Raw genomic sequence first — 25,267 nt, 5'->3', positions numbered from 1 at the left:
ACCTGTAGCTGGACTTTACCTGGCCTCCTTGTACAATGCAACACCTGTAGCTGGACTTTACTTGACATCCTTGTATAATACAACACCTGTAGCTGGACTTATCTGACCTCTAAGTAGAATACAACACCTGTAGCTGTACTTTACCTGACCTCCTAGTTTAATACAACACCTGTTGCTGGACTTTACCTGAACTCATAGTATAATGCAACACCTGTCTCTGGACTTTACCTAACCTCCTAGTATAATACAACACCTGTAGTGGACTTTACCTGACCTCCTAGTATAATACAACACCTGTAGTGGACATACCTGGCCTCCTAGTATAATACAACACCTGTAGTGGACATACCTGGCCTCCTAGTATAATACAACACCTGTAGTGGACCTTACCTGGCCTCCTAGTATAATAAAACATCTAAAATGGACTTTACTTGACCTCCTAGTATAATACAACACCCGTAGCTGGACTTTATCTGACCTCTAAGTAGAATACAACACCTGTAGCTGTACTTTACCTGACCTCCTAGTTTAATACAACACCTGTTGCTGGACTTTACCTGAACTCCTAGTATAATGCAACACCTGTCTCTGGACTTTACCTGACCTCCTAGTATAATACAGCACCTGTAGATGGACTTTACTTGACCTCCTAGGATAATACAACACCTGTCGTGGACTTTACTTGGCCTCCTAGTATAATACAACACCTGTAGTGGACTTTACTTGGCCTCCTTGTATAATACAACACCTGTAATGGACTTTACCTGACCTCCTAGTATAATACAACACCAGTTGCTGGACTTTACCTGACCTCCTAGTATAATACAACACCTGTAGCTGGACTTTACCTGACCTCTTAGTATAATACAACACCTGTAATGGACTTTACCTGACCTCCTAGTATAATACAACACCAGTTGCTGGACTTTACCTGACCTCCTAGTATAATACAACACCTGTAGCTGGACTTTACCTGACCTCTTAGTATAATACAACACCTGTAGTGGACTTTACCTGACCTCCTGGTTTAATACAACACCTGTCGCTGGACTTTACCTGACCTCCTAGTATAATACAACACCTGAAGCTGGACTTTACCTGACCTCCTAGTATAATACAACATCTGTAGCTGTACTTTACCTGACCTCCTAGTATAATACAACACCCGTAGCTGGACTTTAGCTGACCTCCTTGTGTAATACAACACTTGTAGCTGGACTTTACTTGACATCCTTGTATAATACAATACCTGTAGCTGGACTTTACTTGACATCCTTGTATAATACAATACCTGTAGCTGGACTTTATCTGACCTCCTAGTATAATACAACACCTGTAGTGGACTTTACCTGACCTCCTAGTATAATACAACACCTGTAGTGGACTTTACCTGACCTCCTAGTATAATACAACACCCGTAGCTGGACTTTATCTGACCTCCTCGTATAATACAACTCCTGTAGCTGGACTTTACTTGACATCCTTGTATAATACAACACCTGTAATGGACTTTACCTGACCTCCTAGTATAATACAACACCAGTTGCTGGACTTTACCTGACCTCCTAGTATAATACAACACCTGTAGCTGGACTTTACCTGACCTCTTAGTATAATACAACACCTGTAGTGGACTTTACCTGACCTCCTGGTTTAATACAACACCTGTCGCTGGACTTTACCTGACCTCCTTGTATAATACAACACCTGTAGTGGACTTTACTTGACCTCCTAGGATAATACAACACCTGTCGTGGACTTTACTTGACCTCCTAGGATAATACAACACCTGTCGTGGACTTTACCTGGCCTCCTAGTATAATACAGCACCTATAGTGGACATACCTGGCCTCCTAGTATAATACAACACCTGTCGTGGACATACCTGGCCTCCTAGTATAATACAGCACCTATAGTGGACATACCTGGCCTCCTAGTATAATACAACACCTGTAGTGGACATACCTGGCCTCCTAGTATAATAAAACATCTAAAATTGACTTTACCTGACCTCCTAGTATAATACAACACCTGTAGTGGACTTTACTTGACCTCCTAGTATAATACAACACCTGTAGCTGGACTTTACCTGGCCTCCTAGTATAATACAACACCTGTAGTGGACTTTACCTGGCCTCCTAGTATAATACAACACCTGTAGTGGACTTTACCTGGCCTCCTAGTATAATACAACACCTGTAGTGGACTTTACCTAACCTCCTAGTATAATACAACACCTGTAGTGGACTTTACCTGACCTCCTAGTATAATACAACACCTGTAGATGGACTTTATCTCACCTAGTAGTATAATACAACACCTGTAGTGGACTTTACTTGACCTCCTAGTATAATACAACACCTGTAGTGGACTTTACTTGACCTCCTAGTATAATACAACACCTGTAGTGGACTTTACTTGACCTCCTAGGATAATACAACACCTGTCGTGGACTTTACCTGGCCTCATAGTATAATACAGCACCTATAGCTGGACTTTATCTGACCTAGTAGTATAATACAACACCTGTCGTGGACATACCTGGCCTCCTAGTATAATACAACACCTGTAGTGGACATACCTGGCCTCCTAGTATAATACAACACCTGTAGTGGACATACCTGGCCTCCTAGTATAATAAAACATCTAAAATTGACTTTACCTGACCTCCTAGTATAATACAACACCTGTAGTGGACTTTACTTGACCTCCTAGTATAATACAACACCTGTAGCTGGACTTTACCTGGCCTCCTAGTATAATACAACACCTGTAGTGGACTTTACCTGACCTCCTGGTTTAATACAACACCTGTAATGGACTTTACCTGACCTCCTAGTATAATACAACACCAGTTGCTGGACTTTACCTGACCTCCTAGTATAATACAACACCTGTAGCTGGACTTTACCTGACCTCTTAGTATAATACAACACCTGTAGTGGACTTTACCTGACCTCCTGGTTTAATACAACACCTGTCGCTGGACTTTACCTGACCTCCTAGTATAATACAACACCTGAAGCTGGACTTTACCTGACCTCCTAGTATAATACAACATCTGTAGCTGTACTTTACCTGACCTCCTAGTATAATACAACACCCGTAGCTGGACTTTAGCTGACCTCCTTGTGTAATACAACACTTGTAGCTGGACTTTACTTGACATCCTTGTATAATACAACACCTGTAGCTGGACTTTACTTGACCTCCTAGGATAATACAACACCTGTCGTGGACTTTACTTGACCTCCTAGTATAATACAACACCTGTAGTGGACTTTACTTGACCTCCTAGTATAATACAACACCTGTAGTGGACTTTACTTGACCTCCTAGGATAATACAACACCTGTAGTGGACTTTACTTGACCTCCTAGTATAATACAACACCTGTAGTGGACTTTATCTGACCTCCTAGTATAATACAACACCTGTGGTGGACTTTACCTAACCTCCTAGTATAATACAACACCTGTAGTGGCCTTTACTTGACCTCCTAGGATAATACAACACCTGTCGTGGACTTTACCTGGCCTCCTAGTATAATACAGCACCTATAGCTGGACTTTATCTGACCTAGTAGTATAATACAACACCTGTCGTGGACATACCTGGCCTCCTAGTATAATACAACATCTGTAGTGGACATACCTGGCCTCCTAGTATAATACAACACCTGTAGTGGACATACCTGGCCTCCTAGTATAATAAAACATCTAAAATTGACTTTACCTGACCTCCTAGTATAATACAACACCTGTAGTGGACTTTACTTGACCTCCTAGTATAATACAACACCTGTAGCTGGACTTTACCTGGCCTCCTAGTATAATACAACACCTGTAGTGGACTTTACCTGACCTCCTAGTATAATACAACACCTGTAGCTGGACTTTACCTGACCTCCTAGTATAATACAGCACCTGTAGCTGGACTTTACCTGACCTCCTAGTATAATACAACACCTGTGGTGGACTTTACCTAACCTCCTAGTATAATACAACACCTGTAGTGGACTTTACCTGACCTCCTAGTATAATACAACACCTGTAGTGGACTTTACCTGACCTCCTAGTATAATACAACACCTGTAGTGGACTTTACTTGACCTCCTAGTATAATACAACACCTGTAGCTGGACTTTACTTGACCTCCTAGTATAATACAACACCTGTAGCTGGACTTTACCTGGCCTCCTAGTATAATAAAACATCTAAAATTGACTTTACTTGACCTCCTAGTATAATACAACACCTGTAGATGGACTTTATCTCACCTAGTAGTATAATACAACAACTGTAGCTGGACTTTACTTGACCTCCTAGGATAATACAACACCTGTAGTGGACTTTACTTGACCTCCTAGGATAATACAACACCTGTCGTGGACTTTACTTGACCTCCTAGGATAATACAACACCTGTCGTGGACTTTACTTGACCTCCTAGTATAATACAACACCTGTAGTGGACTTTACTTGACCTCCTAGGATAATACAACACCTGTCGTGGACTTTACCTGGCCTCCTAGTATAATACAGCACCTATAGCTGGACTTTATCTGACCTAGTAGTATAATACAACACCTGTCGTGGACATACCTGGCCTCCTAGTATAATACAACACCTGTAGTGGACATACCTGGCCTCCTAGTATAATACAACACCTGTAGTGGACATACCTGTGCTCCTAGTATAATAAAACATCTAAAATTGACTTTACCTGACCTCCTAGTATAATACAACACCTGTAGTGGACATACCTGGCCTCCTAGTATAATACAACACCTGTAGTGGACATACCTGGCCTCCTAGTATAATAAAACATCTAAAATTGACTTTACCTGGCCTCCTAGTATAATACAACACCTGTAGTGGACTTTACCTGACCTCCTAGTATAATACAACACCTGTAGCTGGACTTTACCTGACCTCCTAGTATAATACAGCACCTGTAGCTGGACTTTACCTGACCTCCTAGTATAATACAACACCTGTGGTGGACTTTACCTAACCTCCTAGTATAATACAACACCTGTAGTGGACTTTACCTGACCTCCTAGTATAATACAACACCTGTAGTGGACTTTACCTGACCTCCTAGTATAATACAACACCTGTAGTGGACTTTACTTGACCTCCTAGTATAATACAACACCTGTAGCTGGACTTTACTTGACCTCCTAGTATAATACAACACCTGTAGCTGGACTTTACCTGGCCTCCTAGTATAATAAAACATCTAAAATTGACTTTACTTGACCTCCTAGTATAATACAACACCTGTAGATGGACTTTATCTCACCTAGTAGTATAATACAACAACTGTAGCTGGACTTTACTTGACCTCCTAGGATAATACAACACCTGTAGTGGACTTTACTTGACCTCCTAGGATAATACAACACCTGTCGTGGACTTTACTTGACCTCCTAGGATAATACAACACCTGTCGTGGACTTTACTTGACCTCCTAGTATAATACAACACCTGTAGTGGACTTTACTTGACCTCCTAGGATAATACAACACCTGTCGTGGACTTTACCTGGCCTCCTAGTATAATACAGCACCTATAGCTGGACTTTATCTGACCTAGTAGTATAATACAACACCTGTCGTGGACATACCTGGCCTCCTAGTATAATACAACACCTGTAGTGGACATACCTGGCCTCCTAGTATAATACAACACCTGTAGTGGACATACCTGTGCTCCTAGTATAATAAAACATCTAAAATTGACTTTACCTGACCTCCTAGTATAATACAACACCTGTAGTGGACATACCTGGCCTCCTAGTATAATACAACACCTGTAGTGGACATACCTGGCCTCCTAGTATAATAAAACATCTAAAATTGACTTTACCTGGCCTCCTAGTATAATACAACACCTGTAGTGGACTTTACCTGACCTCCTAGTATAATACAACACCTGTAGTGGACTTTATCTGACCTCCTAGTATAATACAACACCTGTGGTGGACTTTACCTAACCTCCTAGTATAATACAACACATGTGGTGGACTTTACCTGACCTCCTAGTATAATACAACACCTGTAGTGGACTTTACTTGACCTCCTAGTATAATACAACACCTGTAGCTGGACTTTACTTGACCTCCTAGTATAATACAACACCTGTAGTGGACTTTACCTGGTCTCCTAGTAAAATACAACACCTGTAGCTGGACTTTACCTGGTCTCCTAGTATAATACAACACCTGTAGCTGGACTTTACTTGACCTCCTAGTATAATACAACACCTGTAGCTGGACTTTACCTGGTCTCCTAGTAAAATACAACACCTGTAGCTGGACTTTACCTGGTCTCCTAGTATAATACAACACCTGTAGCTGGACTTTACCTGACCTCTTAGTACAATACAACACCTGTGGTGGACTTTACTTGACCTCCTAGTATAATACAACACCTGTAGTGGACCTTACCTGGCCTCCTAGTATAATAAAACATCTAAAATTGACTTTACTTGACCTCCTAGTATAATACAACACCTGTAGATGGACTTTATCTCACCTAGTAGTATAATACAACAACTGTAGCTGGACTTTACTTGACCTCCTAGTATAATACAACACCTGTAGTGGACTTTACTTGACCTCCTAGTATAATACAACACCTGTAGTGGACTTTACTTGACCTCCTAGGATAATACAACACCTGTAGTGGACTTTACTTGACCTCCTAGGATAATACAACACCTGTCGTGGACTTTACCTGGCCTCCTAGTATAATACAGCACCTATAGCTGGACTTTATCTGACCTAGTAGTATAATACAACACCTGTCGTGGACATACCTGGCCTCCTAGTATAATACAACACCTGTAGTGGACTTTACCTGACCTCTTAGTATAATACAACACCTGTAGTGGACTTTACCTGGTCTCCTAGTATAATACAACACCTGTAGCTGGACTTTATCTGACCTCCTAGTATAATACAACACCTGTGGTGGACTTTACCTGACCTCCTAGTATAATACAACACCTATAGTGGACTTTACCTGACCTCTTAGTATAATACAACACCTGTAGTGGACTTTACCTGACCTCCTAGTATAATACAACACCTGTAGTGGACTTTACCTGACCTCCTAGTATAATACAACACCTGTAGTGGACTTTACCTGACCTCCTAGTATAATACAACACCTGTAGATGGACTTTATCTCACCTAGTAGTATAATACAACACCTGTCGTGGACATACCTGGCCTCCTAGTATAATACAACACCTGTAGTGGACATACCTGGCCTTCTAGTATAATACAACGCCTGTAGTGGACATACCTGGCCTCCTAGTATAATACAACACCTGTAGTGGACATACCTGGCCTCCTAGTATAATAAAACATCTAAAATTGACTTTACCTGACCTCCTAGTATAATACAACACCTGTAGTGGACTTTACTTGACCTCCTAATATAATACAACACCTGTGGTGGACTTTATCTGACCTCCTAGTATAATACAACACCTGTGGTGGACTTTACCTGACCTCCTAGTATAATACAACACCTGTGGTGGACTTTACCTGACCTCCTAGTATAATACAACACCTGTGGTGGACTTTACCTGACCTCCTAGTATAATACAACACCTGTGGTGGACTTTACCTGACCTCCTAGTATAATACAACACCTGTAGTGGACTTTACCTGACCTCCTAGTATAATACAACACCTGTAGTGGACTTTACCTGACCTCCTAGTATAATACAACACCTGTAGTGGACTTTACCTGACCTCTTAGTATAATACAACACCTGTAGTGGACTTTATCTGACCTCCTAGTATAATACAACACCTGTGGTGGACTTTACCTGACCTCCTAGTATAATACAACACCTGTGGTGGACTTTACCTGACCTCCTAGTATAATACAACACCTGTAGTGGACTTTACCTGACCTCCTAGTATAATACAACACCTGTAGTGGACTTTATCTGACCTCCTAGTATAATACAACACCTGTAGTGGACTTTATCTGACCTCCTAGTATAATACAACACCTGTAGTGGACTTTATCTGACCTCCTAGTATAATACAACACCTGTAGTGGACTTTATCTGACCTCCTAGTATAATACAACACCTGTAGTGGACTTTATCTGACCTCCTAGTATAATACAACACCTGTGGTGGACTTTACCTGACCTCCTAGTATAATACAACACCTGTAGTGGACTTTACTTGACCTCCTAGTATAATACAACACCTGTAGTGGACTTTACCTGACCTCCTAGTATAATACAACACCTGTAGTGGACTTTACCTGACCTCTTAGTACAATACAACACATGTGGTGGACTTTACCTGACCTCCTAGTATAATACAACACCTGTAGTGGACATACCTGGCCTCCTAGTATAATAAAACATCTAAAATTGACTTTACCTAACCTCCTAGTATAATACAACACCTGTAGTGGACTTTACCTGACCTCCTAGTATAATACAACAACTGTAGCTGGACTTTACCTGACCTCCTAGTATAATAAAACATCTCAAATTGACTTTACCTGACCTCCTAGTATAATACAGCACCTGTAGATGGACTTTATCTCACCTAGTAGTATAATACAACAACTGTAGCTGGACTATACTTGACCTCCTAGTATAATACAACACCTGTAGTGGACTTTACTTGACCTCCTAGGATAATACAACACCTGTCGTGGACTTTACCTGACCTCCTAGTATAATACAGCACCTGTAGCTGGACTTTACCTGACCTCCTAGTATAATACAGCACCTGTAGCTGGACTTTACCTGACCTCCTAGTATAATACAGCACCTGTAGCTGGACTATACTTGACCTCCTAGTATAATACAACACCTGTAGTGGACTTTACTTGACCTCCTAGTATAATACAGCACCTGTGGTGGACTTTACCTGACCTCCTAGTATAATACAACACCTGTAGTGGACTTTACCTGGCCTCCTAGTATAATACAACATCTGTAGCTGGACTTTACCTGACCTCCTAGTATAATACAACACCTGTAGTGGACTTTACCTGGCCTCCTAGTATAATACAACATCTGTAGTGGACTTTACCTAACCTCCTAGTATAATACAACATCTGTAGCTGGACTTTACCTAACCTCCTAGTATAATACAACATCTGTAGTGGACTTTACCTAACCTCCTAGTATAATACAACATCTGTAGTGGACTTTATCTGACCTCCTAGTATAATACAACACCTGTAGTGGACTTTATCTGACCTCCTAGTATAATACAACACCTGTGGTGGACTTTACCTGACCTCCTAGTATAATACAACACCTGTAGTGGACTTTACTTGACCTCCTAGTATAATACAACACCTGTAGTGGACTTTACCTGACCTCTTAGTACAATACAACACATGTGGTGGACTTTACCTGACCTCCTAGTATAATACAACACCTGTAGTGGACATACCTGGCCTCCTAGTATAATAAAACATCTAAAATTGACTTTACCTAACCTCCTAGTATAATACAACACCTGTAGTGGACTTTACCTGACCTCCTAGTATAATACAACAACTGTAGCTGGACTTTACCTGACCTCCTAGTATAATAAAACATCTCAAATTGACTTTACCTGACCTCCTAGTATAATACAGCACCTGTAGATGGACTTTATCTCACCTAGTAGTATAATACAACAACTGTAGCTGGACTATACTTGACCTCCTAGTATAATACAACACCTGTAGTGGACTTTACTTGACCTCCTAGGATAATACAACACCTGTCGTGGACTTTACCTGACCTCCTAGTATAATACAGCACCTGTAGCTGGACTTTACCTGACCTCCTAGTATAATACAGCACCTGTAGCTGGACTTTACCTGACCTCCTAGTATAATACAGCACCTGTAGCTGGACTATACTTGACCTCCTAGTATAATACAACACCTGTAGTGGACTTTACTTGACCTCCTAGTATAATAGCACCTGTGGTGGACTTTACCTGACCTCCTAGTATAATACAACACCTGTAGTGGACTTTACCTGGCCTCCTAGTATAATACAACATCTGTAGCTGGACTTTACCTGACCTCCTAGTATAATACAACACCTGTAGTGGACTTTACCTGGCCTCCTAGTATAATACAACATCTGTAGTGGACTTTACCTAACCTCCTAGTATAATACAACATCTGTAGCTGGACTTTACCTAACCTCCTAGTATAATACAACATCTGTAGTGGACTTTACCTAACCTCCTAGTATAATACAACATCTGTAGCTGGACTTTACCTAACCTCCTAGTATAATACAACATCTGTAGTGGACTTTACCTAACCTCCTAGTATAATACAACATCTGTAGCTGGACTTTACCTAACCTCCTAGTATAATACAACATCTGTAGTGGACTTTACCTAACCTCCTAGTATAATACAACATCTGTAGTGGACTTTACCTAACCTCCTAGTATAATACAACATCTGTAGCTGGACTTTACCTAACCTCCTAGTATAATACAACATCTGTAGTGGACTTTACCTAACCTCCTAGTATAATACAACATCTGTAGCTGGACTTTACCTAACCTCCTAGTATAATACAACATCTGTAGTGGACTTTACCTAACCTCCTAGTATAATACAACATCTGTAGCTGGACTTTACCTAACCTCCTAGTATAATACAACATCTGTAGTGGACTTTACCTAACCTCCTAGTATAATACAACATCTGTAGTGGACTTTACCTGACCTCCTAGTATAATACAACATCTGTAGCTGGACTTTACCTGACCTCCTAGTATAATACAACACCTGTAGTGGACTTTACCTGGCCTCCTAGTATAATACAACATCTGTAGTGGACTTTACCTAACCTCCTAGTATAATACAACACCTGTAGTGGACTTTACCTGACCTCCTAGTATAATACAACACCTGTAGTGGACTTTACCTGACCTCCTAGTTTAATACAACACCCGTAGCTGGACTTTACCTGACCTCCTAGTATAATACAACACCCATAGCTGGACTTTATCTGACCTCCTCGTATAATACAACACCTGTAGCTGGACTTTACCTGACCTCTTAGTTTAATACAACACCTGTAGTGGACTTTACCTGACCTCCTAGTATAATACAACACCTGTAGCTGGACTTTACCTGACCTCCTGGTTTAATACAACACCTGTCGCTGGACTTTACCTGACCTCCTTGTATAATACAACACCTGAAGCTGGACTTTACCTGACCTCCTGGTTTAATACAACACCTGTAGTGGACTTTAGCTAACCTCTTAGTACAATACAACACCTGTAGTGGACTTTACCTGACCTCCTAGTATAATACAACACCTGTAGTGGACTTTACCTGACCTCCTAGTATAATACAACACCTGTAGTGGACTTTACCTGGCCTCCTAGTATAATACAACACCTGTAGTGGACTTTGTCTGACCTCCTAGTATAATACAACACCTGTAGTGGACTTTACCTGACCTCCTAGTATAATACAACACCTGTAGTGGACTTTACCTGACCTCTTAGTATAATACAACACCTGTAGTGGACTTTACCTGACCTCCTAGTATAATACAACACCTGTAGTGGACTTTACCTGACCTCTTAGTATAATACAACACCTGTAGTGGACTTTACCTGACCTCTTAGTATAATACAACACCTGTAGTGGACTTTACCTGACCTCCTAGTATAATACAACACCTGTAGTGGACTTTACCTGACCTCCTAGTATAATACAACACCTGTAGTGGACTTTACCTGACCTCCTAGTATAATACAACACCTGTAGTGGACTTTACCTGACCTCTTAGTATAATACAACACCTGTAGTGGACTTTACCTGACCTCCTAGTATAATACAACACCTGTAGTGGACTTTACCTGACCTCCTAGTATAATAAAACACCTGTAGTGGACTTTACCTGACCTCTTAGTATAATACAACACCTGTAGTGGACTTTACCTGACCTCCTAGTATAATACAACACCTGTAGTGGACTTTACCTGACCTCCTAGTATAATACAACACCTGTAGTGGACTTTACCTGACCTCCTAGTATAATACAACACCTGTAGTGGACTTTACCTGACCTCCTAGTATAATACAACACCTATAGTGGACTTTACCTGACCTCCTAGTATAATACAACACCTGTAGTGGACTTTACCTGACCTCCTAGTATAATACAACACCTGTAGTGGACTTTACCTGACCTCCTAGTATAATACAACACCTGTAGTGGACTTTACCTAACCTCCTAGTATAATACAACACCTGTAGTGGACTTTACCTGACCTCCTAGTATAATACAACACCTGTAGTGGACTTTACCTAACCTCCTAGTATAATACAACACCTGTAGTGGACTTTACCTGGTCTCCTAGTATAATACAACACCTGTAGTGGACTTTACCTGTGCTCCTAGTATAATACAACACCTGTAGTGGACTTTACCTGGTCTCCTAGTATAATACAACACCTGTAGCTGGACTTTACCTGTGCTCCTAGTATAATACAACACCTGTAGTGGACTTTACCTGGTCTCCTAGTATAATACAACACCTGTAGTGGACTTTACCTGACCTCCTAGTATAATACAACACCTGTAGTGGACTTTACCTGACCTCCTAGTATAATACAACACCTGTAGTGGACTTTACCTGGTCTCCTAGTATAATACAACACCTGTAGTGGACTTTACCTGACCCTCCTAGTATAATACAACACCTGTAGTGGACTTTACCTGGTCTCCTAGTATAATACAACACCTGTAGTGGACTTTACCTGACCTCCTAGTATAATAAAACACCTGTAGTGGACTTTACCTGACCTCCTAGTATAATACAACACCTGTAGTGGACTTTACCTGACCTCCTAGTATAATACAACACCTGTAGTGGACTTTACCTGACCTCCTAGTATAATACAACACCTGTAGTGGACTTTACCTGTGCTCCTAGTATAATACAACACCTGTAGTGGACTTTACCTGGTCTCCTAGTATAATACAACACCTGTAGTGGACTTTACCTGGTCTCCTAGTATAATACAACACCTGTAGCTGGACTTTACCTGTGCTCCTCGTATAATACAACACCTGTAGTGGACTTTACCTGGTCTCCTAGTATAATACAACACCTGTAGTGGACTTTACCTGTGCTCCTAGTATAATACAACACCTGTAGTGGACTTTACCTAACCTCCTAGTATAATACAACATCTGTAGTGGACTTTACCTGACCTCCTAGTATAATAAAACACCTGTAGTGGACTTTACCTGACCTCTTAGTATAATACAACACCTGTAGTGGACTTTACCTAACCTCCTAGTATAATACAACATCTGTAGTGGACTTTACCTAACCTCCTAGTATAATACAACATCTGTAGTGGACTTTACCTGACCTCCTAGTATAATACAACATCTGTAGCTGGACTTTACCTGACCTCCTAGTATAATACAACACCTGTAGTGGACTTTACCTGGCCTCCTAGTATAATACAACATCTGTAGTGGACTTTACCTAACCTCCTAGTATAATACAACACCTGTAGTGGACTTTACCTGACCTCCTAGTATAATACAACACCTGTGGTGGACTTTACCTGACCTCCTAGTTTAATACAACACCCGTAGCTGGACTTTACCTGACCTCCTAGTATAATACAACACCCATAGCTGGACTTTATCTGACCTCCTCGTATAATACAACACCTGTAGCTGGACTTTACCTGACCTCTTAGTTTAATACAACACCTGTAGTGGACTTTACCTGACCTCCTAGTATAATACAACACCTGTAGCTGGACTTTACCTGACCTCCTGGTTTAATACAACACCTGTCGCTGGACTTTACCTGACCTCCTTGTATAATACAACACCTGAAGCTGGACTTTACCTGACCTCCTGGTTTAATACAACACCTGTAGTGGACTTTAGCTAACCTCTTAGTACAATACAACACATGTGGTGGACTTTACCTGACCTCCTAGTATAATACAACACCTGTAGTGGACATACCTGGCCTCCTAGTATAATAAAACATCTAAAATTGACTTTACCTGGCCTCCTAGTATAATACAACACCTGTAGTGGACTTTATCTGACCTCCTAGTATAATACAACACCTGTAGTGGACTTTACCTGACCTCCTAGTATAATACAACACCTGTAGTGGACTTTACCTGACCTCTTAGTATAATACAACACCTGTAGTGGACTTTACCTGACCTCCTAGTATAATACAACACCTGTAGTGGACTTTACCTGACCTCTTAGTATAATACAACACCTGTAGTGGACTTTACCTGACCTCTTAGTATAATACAACACCTGTAGTGGACTTTACCTGACCTCCTAGTATAATACAACACCTGTAGTGGACTTTACCTGACCTCCTAGTATAATACAACACCTGTAGTGGACTTTACCTGACCTCCTAGTATAATACAACACCTGTAGTGGACTTTACCTGACCTCTTAGTATAATACAACACCTGTAGTGGACTTTACCTGACCTCCTAGTATAATACAACACCTGTAGTGGACTTTACCTGACCTCCTAGTATAATAAAACACCTGTAGTGGACTTTACCTGACCTCTTAGTATAATACAACACCTGTAGTGGACTTTACCTGACCTCCTAGTATAATACAACACCTGTAGTGGACTTTACCTGACCTCCTAGTATAATACAACACCTGTAGTGGACTTTACCTGACCTCCTAGTATAATACAACACCTGTAGTGGACTTTACCTGACCTCCTAGTATAATACAACACCTATAGTGGACTTTACCTGACCTCCTAGTATAATACAACACCTGTAGTGGACTTTACCTGACCTCCTAGTATAATACAACACCTGTAGTGGACTTTACCTGACCTCCTAGTATAATACAACACCTGTAGTGGACTTTACCTAACCTCCTAGTATAATACAACACCTGTAGTGGACTTTACCTGACCTCCTAGTATAATACAACACCTGTAGTGGACTTTACCTGGTCTCCTAGTATAATACAACACCTGTAGTGGACTTTACCTGTGCTCCTAGTATAATACAACACCTGTAGTGGACTTTACCTGGTCTCCTAGTATAATACAACACCTGTAGCTGGACTTTACCTGACCTCCTAGTATAATACAACACCTGTAGTGGACTTTACCTGGTCTCCTAGTATAATACTACACCTGTAGTGGACTTTACCTGACCTCCTAGTATAATACAACACCTGTAGTGGACTTTACCTGACCTCCTAGTATAATACAACACCTGTAGTGGACTTTACCTGGTCTCCTAGTATAATACAACACCTGTAGTGGACTTTACCTGACCTCCTAGTATAATACAACACCTGTAGTGGACTTTACCTGGTCTCCTAGTATAATACAACACCTGTAGTGGACTTTACCTGTGCTCCTAGTATAATACAACACCTGTAGTGGACTTTACCTGGTCTCCTAGTATAATACAACACCTGTAGTGGACTTTACCTGGTCTCCTAGTATAATACAACACCTGTAGCTGGACTTTACCTGTGCTCCTAGTATAATACAACACCTGTAGTGGACTTTACCTGGTCTCCTAGTATAATACAACACCTGTAGTGGACTTTACCTGTGCTCCTAGTATAATACAACACCTGTAGTGGACTTTACCTGGTCTCCTAGTATAATACAACACCTGTAGCTGGACTTTACCTGGTCTCCTAGTATAATACAACACCTGTAGTGGACTTTACCTGGTCTCCTAGTATAATACAACACCTGTAGTGGACTTTGCCTGTGCTCCTAGTATAATACAACACCTGTAGTGGACTTTACCTGGTCTCCTAGTATAATACAACACCTGTAGTGGACTTTACCTGGTCTCCTAGTATAATACAACACCTGTAGTGGACTTTACCTGGTCTCCTAGTATAATACAACACCTGTAGTGGACTTTACCTGTGCTCCTAGTATAATACAACACCTGTAGTGGACTTTACCTGGTCTCCTAGTATAATACAACACCTGTAGTGGACTTTACCTGACCTCCTAGTATAATAAAACACCTGTAGTGGACTTTACCTGGTCTCCTAGTATAATACAACACCTGTAGTGGACTTTACCTGACCTCCTAGTATAATAAAACACCTGTAGTGGACTTTACCTGACCTCCTAGTATAATACAACACCTGTAGTGGACTTTACCTGACCTCCTAGTATAATACAACACCTGTAGTGGACTTTACCTGACCTCCTAGTATAATACAACACCTGTAGTGGACTTTACCTGTGCTCCTAGTATAATACAACACCTGTAGTGGACTTTACCTGGTCTCCTAGTATAATACAACACCTGTAGTGGACTTTACCTGGTCTCCTAGTATAATACAACACCTGTAGCTGGACTTTACCTGTGCTCCTAGTATAATACAACACCTGTAGTGGACTTTACCTGGTCTCCTAGTATAATACAACACCTGTAGTGGACTTTACCTGTGCTCCTAGTATAATACAACACCTGTAGTGGACTTTACCTGGTCTCCTAGTATAATACAACAACTGCAGCTGGACTTTACCTGGTCTCCTAGTATAATACAACACCTGTAGCTGGACTTTACCTGTGCTCCTAGTATAATACAACACCTGTAGTGGACTTTACCTGGTCTCCTAGTATAATACAACACCTGTAGTGGACTTTGCCTGTGCTCCTAGTATAATACAACACCTGTAGTGGACTTTACCTGGTCTCCTAGTATAATACAACACCTGTAGTGGACTTTACCTGGTCTCCTAGTATAATACAACACCTGTAGTGGACTTTACCTGTGCTCCTAGTATAATACAACACCTGTAGTGGACTTTACCTGGTCTCCTAGTATAATACAACACCTGTAGTGGACTTTACCTGACCTCCTAGTATAATAAAACACCTGTAGTGGACTTTACCTGGTCTCCTAGTATAATACAACACCTGTAGTGGACTTTACCTGACCTCCTAGTATAATAAAACACCTGTAGTGGACTTTACCTGACCTCCTAGTATAATACAACACCTGTAGTGGACTTTACCTGACCTCCTAGTATAATACAACACCTGTAGTGGACTTTACCTGACCTCCTAGTATAATACAACACCTGTAGCTGGACTTTACCTGTGCTCCTAGTATAATATAACACCTGTAGCTGGACTTTACCTGTGCTCCTAGTATAATACAACAACTGCAGCTGGACTTTACCTGGTCTCCTAGTATAATACAACACCTGTAGCTGGACTTTACCTGGTCTCCTAGTATAATACAACACCTGTAGTGGACTTTACCTGTGCTCCTAGTATAATACAACACCTGTAGTGGACTTTACCTGGTCTCCTAGTATAATACAACACCTGTAGTGGACTTTACCTGGTCTCCTAGTATAATACAACACCTGTAGTGGACTTTACCTGACCTCCTAGTATAATAAAACACCTGTAGTGGACTTTACCTGGTCTCCTAGTATAATACAACACCTGTAGTGGACTTTACCTGGTCTCCTAGTATAATACAACACCTGTAGTGGACTTTACCTGACCTCCTAGTATAATACAACACATGTAGTGGACTTTACCTGGTCTCCTAGCATAATACAACACCTGTAGTGGACTTTACCTGACCTCCTAGTATAATAAAACACCTGTAGTGGACTTTACCTGACCTCCTAGTATAATACAACACCTGTAGCTGGACTTTACCTGACCTCTTAGTACAATACAACACCTGTAGCTGGACTTTACCTGTGCTCCTAGTATAATATAACACCTGTAGCTGGACTTTACCTGACCTCCTAGTATAATACAACACCTGTAGCTGGACTTTACCTGTGCTCCTAGTATAATGCAACACCTGTAGCTGGACTTTACTTGACCTCCTAGTATAACGCAACACCTGTAGTGGACTTTACCTGACCTTCTAGTATAATACAACACCTGTAGCTTTAAGATACCCCAATTAAACCTGTTCACACAGACACAGTGCACCCTATCCCAAGACACACACACAGTGTCAGCCTGTTATGACACTCTACCCTGCCCTGAGCCAGCCCATGTGAGTCAATAAGAGTGTGAGCTCATTCTGCGTTGTCAGCGAACACACAACTGCTGACTACTCTGTTTAGTCAAACAGACAACTGACACCCAAATACATTTAGCAACTTTAATTCAAGGTGGACTCGGATGAACACGATGTTTGCTCATAAAGTGATTGTTTATTTAGCTTGTTTAGTTTGTTGAAGACACACACACACACACACACACACACACACACACACACACACACACACACACACACACACACACACACACACACACACACACACACACACACACACACACACACACACACACACACTCTCAATTGAACCTGATGTGATATTAGCCACGGTAAATACTGAAAGTCACCCTTTCTCCACCTCTAGTGGTCTTGCTAAGCTGACGTTCTCCCTTCCACCCCCTGATCCTTCTGTTTCACCCATTTCCAAAGCTTGTCAAAAAGAAATCCTGCCTATTATTTATCATCTGATCCTCCTTTTATAGGCCGTTCTAGAAGAGGCATTTTCACACCGGATCATCTCATCCACATGACTCACCCTCCATAACAGAGTTTTGATTTATTTATGCTGAATTTGCTTCTACCTGACCTTTTTTCACACCGCAATCTTTACCTGGTGGCAAATCTCACTGTGGGGTAAAAATAGGACAGTATAAAAAAATATATATATAATAGACCTATAGAAACTGCAGCAGTGGGGGATATAATGTGTTAGATTTTTATGTAGCTTTAATTGACCTTTTAACACACACACTGGAGCGTGAGTGGCCACAAGAGACACAGAGGATCTCCGTGTTGGCAGAGAGCTGATGGGTTGAGGGGACTGAATGGCAATGAAATGGACTCTGTAATAACCATGCTTGTTTAGTGGGCTAGATGACACCCAAGGGACTGGGTAGTTTACACACACCATGGGACGCACACACTCTAGTTTCGATTTGACTCAAGAGATTTTGCGTTTATGGGTTATATAATAACACTTGTCTATAATAAGGGTTTGCATGAGAGGTGGACAGACTATTGGTGTGAGTGTGTGTGTTTACTAGCTACTGTATGCAGCTCAGTGAATAGGGCTGGTAGACCTCATGTATTTGCAGAACAGGAACAGGGGGGAGTGGAAGGCAACCTTTCCTCTTCATGGGGCGGCAGGGTAGCCTAGTGGTTAGTGTTGGACTACTAAACGAAAGGTTGCAAGTTCAAATCCCCGTGCTGACAAGGTACAATTCTGTTGTTCTGCACCTGAACAGGCAGTTAACCCACTGTTCCTAGGCCGTCATTGAAAATAAGAATTTGTTCTTAACTGACTTGCCTAGTAAAATAAATCAAATAAAATATTTTCTCCTTGATATGATAATTGATCAAATAACAGTGATTCTCCCCTTCATTGTTTTTTGTCATCAAGCCTCTTGCATCACGCCAAGCAACGTGTGTGTGTGTGTGTGTGTGTGTGTGTGTGTATATGCGTTCGTGTGTGTGTGTGTGTTTCTATTTTACAGTTACCTTTATTTCTTTTTGTTTCTCAGATAACGTTTACCTAAGAAAAGGTAAGCAGCCCTATCAGTCTTCCTGACGATCTCGCCCGCCTGCCTGCTAGTTCTTCTCAGCAAGGAAAAGTCTAAATGGGATCCTTGGGGCATCCAACTCTGACGTCACCCCATTGAAGTTGACGTTTAAAACAGTTGTTAGGGTTAGCTAGGGTTTTGGTTATGGTTAGGTTATGGGTAGGTTAGGGTTGGGTTTAGGGTTGGGACGCCCCAAGGATTCTGCATATCACTAACCTTCTCAGCGTTGCATGTGGGCTTTCTTTTCCTCCTCCTCGTCAGCTTACAGGAAGTTGCCTCAGAGTTTGTTTGATTGTTATTCCCACCACCCCCCGTCTTTCTGCATGCCCCCCTGTATTTCCCCATTTCTGCACCTCTCCCCCACCTATTATTTTGGAGGGATAGATGATAGAAGTGAGGCCAGCACACTTCTATCTGTATTAGGGGGGTTCTTGAATTACAGTGGCATTTGGGCATGGCATTTTGGTAACATCAAATATACCTTTTAGGTCCATTAGGAAATGGAGTCCGCAAATTCTCAAATCTAAGGTCGCCAATACTTTAAAAATACTTTACCGTGATTAATCATTTTATTCATGTTATTTCCTTTCACATACATTGACTAACATCAAGTGACACTGTATTTAGACACACCAAATTAGTATTTTTGTAAAAAATGTATTTCACCTTTATTTAACCAGGTAGGCAAGTTGAGAACAAGTTCTCATTTACAATTGCGACCTGGCCAAGATAAAGCAAAGCAGTTTGACACATACAACAACAGTGTTACACATGGAGTAAAACAAACATACAGTCAATAATACAGTAGAAACAAGTCTATATACGATGCGAGCAAATGAGGTGAGATAAGGGAGGTGAAGGCAAAAAAAAGGCCATGGTGGCGAAGTAAATACAATATAGCAAGTAAAACACTGGAATGGTAGATTTGCAGTGGAAGAATGTGCAAAGTAGAAATAAAAGTAATGGGGTGCAAAGGAGCAAAATAAATTAATAAATACAGTAGGGGAAGAGGTAGTTGTTTGGGGTCAATTATAGATGGGCTATGTACAGGTGCATTAATCTGTGAGCTGCTCTGACAGCTGGTGCTTAAAGCTAGTGAGGGAGATGAGTGTTTCCAGTTTCAGAGATTTTCGTAGTCCGTTCCAGTCATTGGCAGCAGAGAACTGGAAGGAGAGGCGGCCAAAGGAAGAATTGGTTTTGGGGGTGACCAGAGAGATATACCTGCTGGAGCGTGTGCTACAGGTGGGTGCTGTTATGGTGACCAGCGAGCTGAGATAAGGGGTGACTTTACATATCAGGGTCTTGTAGATGACCTGGAGCCAGTGGGTTTGGCGACGAGTATGAAGCGAGGGCCAGCCAACGAGAGCGTACAGGTCGCAGTGGTGGGTAGTATATGGGGCTTTGGTGACAAAACGGATGGCACTGTGATAGACTGCATCCAATTTATTGAGTAGGGTAATGGAGGCTATTTTGTAAATGACATCACCGAAGTCGAGGATCGGTCAGTTTTACGAGGGTATGGTTGGCATCATGATTGAAGGATCCTTTCTTGCGAAAAAGGAAGATTTAACTTTGGATTGGAGATGTTTGAGTCTGGAAGGAGAGTTTACAGTCTTTACCAGACACCTAGGTATTTGTAGTTATCCACATATTCTAAGTCAGAACTGTCCAGAGTAGTGATGCTAGACGGGCAGGCAGGTGCAGGCAGTGATCGGTTAAAGAGCATGCATTTAGTTTTACTTGTATTTAAGAGCAGTTGGAGGCCACAGAAGGAGAGTTGTATGGCATATTAATGGAATCCTCAAATGTATGACATTCTAACAGGGGGTGATATGCTAATACCTAAAAAAATATATAGACCCATCCCCGATAACAGGTTGCCACTGGAGAGAATGCTCAAGGTCCTTGTAATCAATGATTTTCAAGGTGGTAACACCAATGACATTAAACTGATGGACATACATTATACTAGTTTTAAAAAACAAGGTATTTTAATGGCCTTCTTTGTATTTGTTGATCTACACAATATATTTAATACATTTGTTCATTGTTCTAGGCTTATCTATCTATCTCTAAATCTCCAAACCATGTCTCTACACCTCTGCACATCACCAGTGGGACAAGCTAATTTGCTAGCCCCCAGTAGTATCTACAATGCATACAAATAGATGTGTTTCAGTATAAAGGACCTATGTACACACATTCTGTGGTAGTCAGTCTCGCTGTTGTTTATAGGCTCTCTTTTAACTGGGGAGTGGGGCAGAGTTCAGAATATAACGTTGGAACGTGTGTATGTGTGTCAGTGGTGTAAAGTACTTAAGTAAAAATACTTTAAAGTACTACTTTTTTAGTATATGTACTTTATTTATATTTTTGACAACTTTTCCATTACTACATTTCTAAAGAAAATGATGTACTTTTTACTCAATACATTTTCCCTGACACCCAAAAGTACTTTTGAATGCTTAGCAGTACATGAAAATTGGTCTAATTCAAGAGCACATCCTTGGTCATCCCTACTGCCTCTTATCTGGCGGACTCCCTATACATGCTTCGTTTGTAAATTATGTCTGAGTGTCATCTGTAAAAGAAAAAAGGAAATGGTGCTGTCTGGTTTGCTTAATACAAGGAATTTGAAATAATTTATACTTTTACTTAGTATATATTTTGCAATTACATTTACTTTTGATACATAAGTATAATTAAAACCAAATACTTAGACTTTTACTCAAGTAGGATTTTACTGGATGACTTTCACTTTTACTCGAGTCATTTTCTATTAAAGCCTGTTTGTGGCCCATCTGTTAGCTTGCACCATTCTTGCTGTTCTCCATCGACCTCCCTCATCAGCGAGCTGATGCCCACAGGACTGCTCCTGACTGGATGTTTTTGGTTTGTCACACCATTCTCCTAAGACAAAGTCGTGCGTGAAAAGCCCAGGAGGCCGGTAACGTTCAATCGAACAGTAAATGGATGCCTGTCTGCCTGCTTTATATAGCAAGCCACATCCACGTGACTCACTGTCTGTAGGAGCGAACCATTTTTGTGAATGGAGTGGCCACTGAGTGTGTTTTCTTAATAAATAGCAGTTAAATAAAACGTGTATTTGTCATGTTAAATCCATTTTAAATGGTGCCAAACTCAAGCAAACACATTTACTACCACAATTCAAGAATTACCCATTATTGTTTTTATCCTAGCACCGGTATTCTCAAGTTCAGGATGTGCCTATCACCTTCCATTTCCACTAGTGTGTATTACCAGAATTAAACTCTCTGACAGTCTTCCACTAGACAGCAGGTGTCTCAGCCTAGGATCTTAGCTTGTCTAGACACGGCTGACACTCTGCCTGCTCGGCACATTCTACAACACATTCTCAGAATTCACCAGAATTACGTGTGTGTGTGTGTGTGTGTGTGTGTGTGTGTGTGTGTGTGTGTGTGTCTCTACATTTTATATTTTTAATTGGTAGCACTGGTGTGCCTAACTTAAAGGTAGAAGCACCACTCTTAAATGTGCACACAACACAATGTCACAGATGTCTCAAGTTGAGGGAGTGTGCAATTGGCATGCTGATTGCAAGAATTTCCACCAGAGCTGTTGCCAGAGAATCTAATGTTCATTTCTCTACTATAAGCCGACTCCAACGTCATTTTGCAGAAATTGGCAGCGCGTCCAACCGGTCTCACAACCGCAGACCACGTGTGACCATGCCAGCCCAGGACCTCCCCATCCGGCTTCTTCACCTGTCGGATTGTCTAAGACCAGCCACCCAAAGACCAGCAACCAAAGAATTTCTGCACAAACGGTCAGAAACTGTCTCGGGAAGCTAATCTGCGTGCTCGTCCTCCACACCAGGGTATTGACCTGACTGCAGTTTGGTGTCGTAACCTACTTCAGTCGGCAAATGCTCACCTTTGATGGCCACTGGTTTCAACTCGGCGAGGGGTTTGCTGATGTCAACGTTGTGAACACAGTGCACCATGGGGGTGGTATGGTTGTGGTATATAGTATTATGGTATATAGTATTATGGTATAGCAAGGCAGAAGCTGCGGACATTTTATCGATGGCATTATGGCAATTTGAATGCACAGAGATACCGTGACGAGATCCTGAGTCTTGTTGTCGTGCCATTCATCCTCCTCCTTCACCTCATGTTTCACCATGTGTTTGCTTTGCCCTAGCTAGTGCATTCTAAGTAAAGGTAACATTAGCGATGAGTTTCCTTCAGACTAACTGGCGTTTTGCAAAGAGCAAGATTCACAAACTATTACGACAATAGAGAAAACGACATGGGGATTCATATTTAGAAGCTATGTGGAAAGCGGCATCGTTGTTGTTTTGGAACAATCTGTTGAGTGACATGCTGAAGGAAACAGTCACAGCGTGGAGAAACTGTCCGTGTGCTGCCTCCCTGTTGAGTGACATGCTGAAGGAAACAGTCACAGCGTGGAGAAACTGTCCGTGTGCTGCCTCCCTGTTGAGTGACATGCTGAAGGAAACAGTCACAGCGTGGAGAAACTGTCCGTGTGCTGCCTCCTTGTTGAGTGACAGGGTGGGGCTTCAGCCTGTCTTGTTTCATATCAAATCGAATTTGATTTGTCACATGCTCCGAATACAACAGGTATAGATAGACCTTATAGTGAAATACTTACAAGCCCTTAACCAACAATGCAGTTTTAATAAAAATAAGTGTTAAGTAAAACATAGATAAGTAAAAAATCAAAGTAACAAATAGTTAAAGAGCAGCAGTAAAAAAATAACAATAGCGTGGCTATATACAGGGGGTACCGGTACAGAGTCAATGTGCGGGGGGCACATTAGTCGAGCTAATTGAAGTAATATGTACATGTAGGTAGAATTAAAGTAACTATGCATAGATTATAAACAGAGGAGTGGTTCCAACAAAATATTATTACGCTTGACATTTTTTCAAAATTCGCACAACGTTTGTGTGTGTCAGGAGCTTTGAAGGAATCAAAAGTTTAGTCATGTGATAACAGCGCTGCTCTCAGAACCCCACCGAGGTCATTTGCATAATGCATTCACCACACTCACTCCTTCCTGCCAGAACCTGCTAGAGAGGAGGCGCTGAGCTGGGGCTCAGGCCTACTTCACAGCTCTCTCTCTCTCTCTGTGTGTGTGTGTGTGCGTGTGTGCGTGCGCGTGTGCGTGAACACTCTCTTGACCTGCCTCTGTCCTTAATAGTGCAGGAATGAATCCTTAGTTGGCAGGAAGGACTACACACACATCAACCTGGTCAAAGACAAGCCAACTAAGACTAGGCAGTCAGAAAGAGCAGGCCAGGACTGATTTGATACCCAAATGACCCATCCTCCCCAAATGACCCATCCTCCCCATCTCCACCACTTGATTTACAACCGCTTTGTATTTCCTTGGTGTGTGGATGGGTGTAGTCCCATCTCCAATCTCATTTGCTTGTGTTCCTTTTCATAATGATTATGTAACTAGTGCTGGATGTATTTAGTGTGGGCCAGTCTTGTTCTCTACCTAGCCCAGGTGATATTAAGTTTAGCCATGCATGTCATTATTGCTGCCATTTACAACCCCCCTACCTACACACACTTCTCACACACACTCTTAACCCCTTACGTCCTG

General features: G+C 41.5%; 1 protein-coding gene across 8 annotated transcripts in view; it reads left to right on the top strand.

Moving 5' to 3' along the window:
• Positions 1-25,267, top strand: part of LOC118365961 (scm-like with four MBT domains protein 2) — a 74,948-nt gene that overhangs the window by 27,411 nt on the left and 22,270 nt on the right. For 6 of the 8 annotated variants that reach the window (XM_052492107.1, XM_052492109.1, XM_052492106.1 and 3 more), the window contains exon 5: positions 19,609-19,629. The exons of the other annotated variants lie outside the window; for them this stretch is intronic. In XM_052492107.1, the coding sequence (XP_052348067.1) occupies positions 19,609-19,629 (21 nt within the window). The remainder of the gene's footprint in view (positions 1-19,608; positions 19,630-25,267) is intronic. 8 annotated transcript variants of the gene reach the window in all.

This window comes from Oncorhynchus keta, chromosome 33, assembly GCF_023373465.1.
Source record: "Oncorhynchus keta strain PuntledgeMale-10-30-2019 chromosome 33, Oket_V2, whole genome shotgun sequence".
NCBI lineage: Eukaryota > Metazoa > Chordata > Actinopteri > Salmoniformes > Salmonidae > Oncorhynchus > Oncorhynchus keta.
This window is presented reverse-complemented; position numbering and strand designations above follow the sequence as displayed.